This window comes from Acyrthosiphon pisum, chromosome A1, assembly GCF_005508785.2.
Source record: "Acyrthosiphon pisum isolate AL4f chromosome A1, pea_aphid_22Mar2018_4r6ur, whole genome shotgun sequence".
NCBI lineage: Eukaryota > Metazoa > Arthropoda > Insecta > Hemiptera > Aphididae > Acyrthosiphon > Acyrthosiphon pisum.
Genome location: NC_042494.1, coordinates 127,631,871 through 127,639,719, shown reverse-complemented (window position 1 = coordinate 127,639,719; position 7,849 = coordinate 127,631,871). Strand labels below are relative to the sequence as shown.

General features: G+C 30.7%; 1 protein-coding gene and 1 non-coding gene across 2 annotated transcripts; one reads left to right on the top strand and one right to left on the bottom strand.

Annotated features, from left to right (window-relative positions):
- Positions 1 to 132, bottom strand: LOC115033957. Its single transcript, XR_003839303.1, has one exon. It is a non-coding gene; the product is annotated as a U11 spliceosomal RNA (small nuclear RNA).
- Positions 133 to 3,158: 3,026 nt separating this feature from the next.
- On the top strand, positions 3,159 to 7,849 carry LOC100158868 (endoplasmic reticulum mannosyl-oligosaccharide 1,2-alpha-mannosidase). Its single transcript, XM_001943407.5, has 8 exons — positions 3,159 to 3,692; positions 3,762 to 3,932; positions 4,019 to 4,343; positions 5,720 to 5,868; positions 5,956 to 6,147; positions 6,210 to 6,397; positions 6,458 to 6,749; positions 6,815 to 7,849. The coding sequence occupies exons 1-8, from the start codon at positions 3,603 to 3,605 to the stop codon at positions 7,172 to 7,174; spliced, it is 1,767 nt and encodes a 588-aa protein (XP_001943442.2). The 5' UTR covers positions 3,159 to 3,602; the 3' UTR covers positions 7,175 to 7,849.

Below are 7,849 nucleotides of genomic sequence, written 5' to 3'. Positions count from 1 at the left end.
GCAGGCGCCGGCACTCGAGGGTAGCCAACTGCCCGCAGTTCAAAAAATTATGTGTCGGGTATGTATTGATGGCCATACCCCGCTCAGACCGTATTGGCCGAACGTTCCATGCAAGCGGAAGACACCCTTTTAAGATGAACACGACCGGCCCGGTCTCCTATATGGCCTAGCCGGTCCACCAGCGACGCGCCGAAGTGTACGGCGGACGACAACGCGGCATCGTGTCGGGCGGCAGTCTCGTCGCGGTGGCCGTCCAGCCGTCCGACCGATCGGGCCCGCGCTGGCCACCCGGCCGCGAAACTCGGACCGTCGGGCCGCGACCGGTCGGCGCGACGCCGGACGCCCGCCGAACGCGACCGGTGTGCCAACTGCCGTCGCAGATCAGAGCCATCTATCGGCCGACATTTGCGCACTTACTAGTCTCACGCCGCCGCCCACCAGACCGAACAACGATCTTGCGGGCGGCGTGCGCCAGGCGCGTCGTTGTCGTCGGGTCGGGCATGGTAATAAATGTAGCTGTTGTAGTTGTAGTCGTAAGAAACGATCAGCGCGAGATATATAAGTATATGGCCCGTAGGTAATATTATATTGTTTAAAACCGTGTAAAGAAAATTCCTTCAAGTCATCACTCTTCGGATAAGTAGGAAAGCCATAAAGTACGAGATATATAATTTATTATAATTAAATTATTAATGAAAATTATTACTGTATTTAGTATTTGGGCAGCTATAGCGTAGGGTATTGCTAAGTATAGCACTATTAAAGTCTATAATAATAATCTTTATTTTACGGAATAAAATTCCAATTCCAATTTTAACAAGAAAGCGTTATACACATAATACAATATTTAACACGTCATACACTTATCATAAATAATTTTAAATAAAAAAATAATATTATAATCTAATATAGGTAGGTAAGTAAATATGTAACATAATATGATAATGGGTAATGACAAACAATGAGTTAAAGTAGGTATAAGAATTAAGAATATGATATTAAACTATATGAAATATGAATAAATACATACCTATATATAAAAAACAATACTATTAGGTATAATAGACAATAGTTTTGAACGGTTATGATAATAATGAAAATTATATTTATTTTAAAAATAATACGTTATTCTAATAACTCAAATCTAATAATTCTAATCAGTAATCTGTGCAATTATTCCAATTCGCTTGTAGCTATATTGTCTATTTTGGCGATATATTCATGACTTCAAATAATACTGCTGTGATAATAATATTATTTTTGTTTAAAAATGACACGATTATATAGTACCATTGCGTACCATTATATAGTATCATTGATTATAAATACTAGTATTTATAATCAATGATAGTACTTACATAATATATATTATCTACAGACAGTATATTTTATTATAATATTATTAAATATAAATTATGTATGTAAAACAATACATTGTACCTATATTTAGTATATATTTTGCATTTACGTCACGAATGTCCTTCAAATTTTAGAGTAGGTATTAGGTAATGCTGACATACTGTAATAGCCAATATATATGTATCATGTACCTATGCATATTATAGCCCATAGGGCATAGGTACTTCAACATTCGTTTATTTCTTTACCATACGAAGGATTTAAGTGTATAATTTAAACTTTACATCAAAGACCTTAAAACGATTATAACATTTTAATATTTAATAAAGTTATAAGTGTTTAATTGTTATGGCAATGTCAATTTTACATTATATATTTATAATATACATAATACATAACCATAAAATAATGTAGCAAAATGCACCTACATAAGACGCAATATAGGTACATGACATATTGATACAATATGTAGGCCACCTGAACACAATGTAGGTAGGTACGCATTATATATGTATTTATTTTTTTTTTATTATTGAATACAAATTAATTTGGTATCAACCCATCAACTATTATACGATATTATTACGATCATTCGTCTATTAAAATTTAAAGTATGCGAGTATAAATGATTAAACACTAATGATTAAATTAATCTAAACTAGAACATACGAAAAACAATAAACATCAGTCACAATCTAAAAAACACTAAAAAGGCTTTATATAGGTATTGTTATAACTGACAAGTGACAAGTAATATAATAAAATAATTCTGCATCAAGTACGTAATAGTAGTCTAGCCGTCTAGGAGACGTTAGAGACGTTGAATGTGATGCAACTGTTGGTCGTTGGTGTTTGACGAATTTGGGGACTGGAGGTGGCGTTTGGAACTGGAATGCAGTGGCGGCAACGTTTTTAAGAACAATAGTCAATATACCGCATACATAGTAAAAATCGAATCATCCGGTCAAAACGCATCCGTTTTACCCAGACCCACCAAAACGCATGGTGTGATGGTACCTTTATATTGAGTACTGACCTTTGTAGGTAGGCAGCATAAATCTTATTTTATAGGTCTATGGTAGGCAGTAGGTACTGCACGGGTATAGGCACAATATAATAATTAATATGTACCTATATTTTATAACAGGGTTTCTTAAACTTTTTATCCGTATTTTTTTTAAATATTAAATTTAAAAAAAAATAATAATGAATAATTCTTTTATACTGTCTTAATAATAAATGATGTACGCGGATACCCTAATCATCGAATATTATAATATTATTATTGTAGAACAGAGTAAGTTCGAAAAATAGTAAATACCTACCTACTACAGCATCGTCGATAATCAGAAATGATTGCTATCTAGTGATAAATGTTTGCACTGAGGCTTGGATATTTTCATATTATTATAGATCCAATTAATTTTTTTATAGTTTTTTTATATTTTGTGTTTTACGGTTGAATGGTTATAAATTATTTCGCACGAATAAATTCAAGCCTATAATATATTCGTGGTAATGACGCAGTATATAAATTATAAGGTAGTTTGAATTTAACTTTTATTTAATCGACAAATCGATTTTATTATAATATATTGTACTGAACAAGTATGTAGCTAGCATGAGATAGTGATGTCGTGAATAAGGAACATTAATTAATAAGGATTATTAAATAGTGCGTTTTACAACAGAATAATAAATTATTCTGTGATTTTACCGCGTAATCAAATCTATCAGTTTTGAATTTTTATCACAGATAATGATAATCTCGAATTTTTATCAAATAACGTTATCAACTTTTAAAACAATTTAACACAAACACAGCACGGCCGCACACTCGGGTCACAGATCAAATTTCAAAACGTTGAATACTTCGAAATCGACAAAATCTGTTCAACGTTCAACTAGTGAAATTAAATGTGTTATTATAGGTCCTAGGTAGTTAATTAACTGTGTCACTGTGATCTGTACACACTGCACCTTATTTACTCTGTACAAACGAATAACGATCGTTTTGTGTCACTTTATTATTATTATTATTATTGTTGTTGTTGTACACTGCCACTTTTTTTCATATAGTTATTTTTTTGTTAATAGATTTACCTAGTTATTTTTTTAAAAACTTTTTACAATTATTTGTACCTCCATTGGTACTTTGAAACGTTCCTACGAGCATATAGTTTTTATTTAACTTACTTGATATATGTTTTCAACTACAGACCAAACACTAATATCTACTGAACATGATAAAAGACCATGTGTCGCTGAATTTCGACACTGTTTTGTTGACAGGTCCAGTACAGAAGTACAGTTGCAGAAGCTTTTATCGAAGAGTAAGGAATACAATTTATTTTGATCATCATTATTTATGTAACATGTTAAATTTTATTATTTTTCTACAGTGTTGGAGACAATTATCAAAGTTACAGAAATTAATTTTTTACCTGTTGACTAGCGTAATATTAATTTCGCTACTTCTGTGGTTCATTGGAACTAGCAGAAATCTAGAAGAATTATCTGAAACCAATTCTCTTAAGTTACCACAACCAACTATTTGGCCCCAGGATAATATTGTATGATTAATAACGAATTACGATGTTGTTATTTTCAATGGTCTATAATATGCCTGACATGTCTAATTACTAATGATTTGTTTTAGAAATTGAGTTTACCAAATGGTGTAGATGCTGTTAAGTTGAATGAAATTGATGATGTTGAACCTTCAGATCAAAAAGAACAAATAGCCGCACCGGCATCTAATGTTGCTGAAAATCCTGGTGAGGGTGTTCAGTTTATGCCAGCAACAGGTCATAGACAAACTGCAGTTCTGAATGCATTTAAACATGCATGGAAGGGATATTGCAGTTATGCCTGGGGACATGATCACGTAAAACCCATAAGTAGGAAGTACCAAGATTGGTTCAATCTAGGATTAACCATTGTTGATTCATTAGACACACTATGGATGATGAATTTAAAAAAAGGTGGGTACTACTGATATGAATTTTACTTAAGGAATGTATATTCGTATATAACAAATTGGACATCTTTAGATATTATATTATTGCTTACCATACTAAATTAACGTTCCATATAGATACTGAATTTTTTGAAGTATTTAGTTTAAGTCATTTAAAATTTAAATGTAAATTTTTTTTAAATGGTATACGGTCATTTTACTTCAAAATTTAAACAATTAAAAAGCTAACTACACAACAAAAATGATGGGTTTATATTTAAAATTTACAAATACAATTATTGTAGGTCATGTATGCGCAAGTTGTACAGCCCAAATGACTGAATCATAAAATGTTTGAATCTGTTTTATTGAACCTTTATTTTCTAGTACGTTTATCATACTTATAACAATGTATATGCGTATAATTTGTTTAGCACGTAGAACTTAAACATTTCAATATTTTTTACAACTTCTTGTGTTCATAACTCATAACTCATAAGTAATAAGTACTAGGTATATATTAAGTTTGTGATGGAAGTATGAATAGTAATGTATATTAACAAGGGGAAAAATTATTTAATTGTTGATGGCCAATGGGTAAAATTGACCAATTTACATATAGTAATTTTAAGATAAAAAAATATATCCTCACTCAATATATTACCTCGATATCATAGGTATACTACAATAACTAATAATTTATTATACAAAATTATCTGATTTTCTATAATTATCTTTAAATTGACTCCCATCATTATTGATCAATTTTAAAATTATGCCCTAAAACGTTCCTTATGCTTTTTAACTGAAGTTGTCTCCTTAAATTGTTTTTACATTGTTTATGCTTGTTCCTGTTATTGGGTTTATGAAGTTTTTCTAATGGTTTTTAATCTAATATACATTTTCACCACAAACATTTCTACAGTTGTGCAAACCACCTGTCCAAATAAATATTTGAGTCATTTAAAATTTTTATTGACCGGTACCAAACATTGGACACTTTTCAAAATTACATAAATGTTTCAGTGAACACTCAAAATGTCCTAATTAAAAGTATGATAATTTTTTGCTCAGTACTAGGATTTAAAAAAAAGTATTGTACTTACCATGTAAAATAAATAATAATAAGATATTTAAAAACTTTACTATACTTCTAATTACTTGTTATATTACTAATACTAATTAATCATATTATTAACTAATTACTCTATAAGTCTACTTATCATTTAACTAGCATAAAATGTATCAATTATGTTTAACGTGCATTTTCTATACGGCACTTATTATGATATACTTGGACTATAAAGTATAAAACTATATACTAATATCAATATAGTAATGATATAATATCAATAATTTTCTTAATTTGATGCACTAATAATGGAATATGTTTTACTTTAGAATTTGATGAAGCTCGTGAATGGGTTAGTACCAGTTTTAACCTTGATCGTTATAAAGATGTCAACCTTTTTGAAACTACAATTAGAGTGTTGGGCGGATTTTTAAGTGCATATCATTTGTCGGGAGATTCATTATTTCTTGATAAAGCTGTAAGTAATGATTGATTATTATTAAACACCGAATATTTGTTAATTTTACACTATTGTAATTAACTAATTATTATTTAATTTTTACAGTTAGACATTGGTTCACGACTTATGCCATGTTTTACAAAATCTCCATCACCAATACCATATTCTGATGTAAATCTTATCTCTCACATGGCTCATTCACCCAAATGGAGCCCAGATTCAAGCACAGCTGAGGTATCTACCATACAATTAGAATTTAGAGATTTATCAAGGTCTACGGGTACACAACATTTTGAAGTGAGTAATACTAACATAACTAATAGCGTAATCTGATTATGATGTATGCAATTCAATTTCAGACTGTTTCATTCAAAGTGTCAGAACATATTCACACGTTAGATAAACCTAATGGACTTGTGCCTATCTATATAAATCCAAACACAGGCAAATTTCATAGAGGGTCTGAGATTAAAATTGGTGCTAGAGGTGATAGTTATTATGAATATCTTTTGAAACAATGGATTCAAACTGGAAAATCAATTGATTTGTAATAATTATTAATTATTAAATTTTAAAGACATTAGCTAAAAATATATGTTTATTATAGTTTGAAGGATGACTATTTGGAAGCTATTGATGGTATAATCACACAATTAGTGCGAACATCACCCAAAAGAAATTTAACATATATAGGTGAATTGAAGGCTGGATCACGCAACTTCCATCCAAAGATGGATCATTTGGTATGCTACCTGCCGGGCACATTAGCACTTGGTGTTCATTATGGTATGCCTTCTAGTCATATGAGATTGGCTGAAAAACTGATGGAAACATGCTATCGTATGTATGCCGATCAACCAACGTTTTTATCCCCAGAAATTGTGTATTTTGGTACTAAAGTAAGATTGAATTGATATTAAAATATCTACCACCTTCTAAGTTTTGCTCATTTTTTTTTCTGTAGGTGGATGTTAATCAAGATATGTATGTTAATATAAATGATGCACACAGTCTATTACGACCAGAATTTGTTGAAAGTCTTTGGTACATGTATCAAATATCAGGCAATACTACATATCAGGATTGGGGTTGGCAAATATTTCAAGCATTTGAACGACATACTAAAGTAGCTGGAGGTTTTACATCCATTGGCAATGTGTTAGATCCAGAAGATACACGCCCGCAGGACATGACTGAGTCATTCTTTTTTGCAGAAACCCTTAAGTATTTATATTTGTTAATGTCTGATGATCGACACATGTTATCCATTGATAAGTATGTGGTTAACAGCGAAGGGCATCCATTGCCAATTAATAACCGGTGATAAATAATGGTTTTGGTTACTTATAGGTTTGCTGTTGAGTTAATGTATGAAATTTTATTTGTCTTTATTGGCTGTGAATTTTTGTTTTTCGGTTTTGTATACTCGTCCACAATTACCACAAAATATTTAAATATACTTTTAATACTGACAACATTTTTTTTAAATTTGAATATTAAAATATTAACACGTTAAGTGTCATGCGGCAGCCGGCGGTCATTTGTAAATCTCAAATTTTATGCTTTTGCGACTGCCGGCGGCCGTAAGTGAATATGGTTTTATATTATTATATTAACTTTTCTATGACGTTACAATAATTCACCAAAAAAGCGTTGTGGCATAGAGCGAATCATTACAAATTTTTTGATGTAATAAATATATTTTTAAACTTATTTCAAATAAATAGTATAATATATAAATTTGGAATGACACTGAAAACATGACAGATAATGCATAATCGTGTGACTGCCGGCGGCCGCATGGCACTTAACGTGTTAAATTATAAAATTATTATTTGTTTTTGTTACTTCTTAGCAATTTTAAATTTATCAATGTTTTTATGTTTTTATTTTTATTTTATAACAAAATTTAGTAAAAGTAATGTCATTCTTAAATTTCTGTAATTGTGTCTGAATTCTGAAAAGTATTAAATATATTTAATTATATTTACTTAATGTA

Bases quoted from the DNA above. Each gene is read 5' to 3' on its own strand.
- LOC100158868 (XM_001943407.5), top strand. From the start codon at position 3,603: ATGATAAAAGACCATGTGTCGCTGAATTTCGACACTGTTTTGTTGACA. The intron at 6,148-6,209 runs GTGAGTAATACT...ATTCAATTTCAG, and splicing joins CGGGTACACAACATTTTGAA to ACTGTTTCATTCAAAGTGTC. The intron at 6,750-6,814 runs GTAAGATTGAAT...TTTTTTCTGTAG, and splicing joins TTGTGTATTTTGGTACTAAA to GTGGATGTTAATCAAGATAT.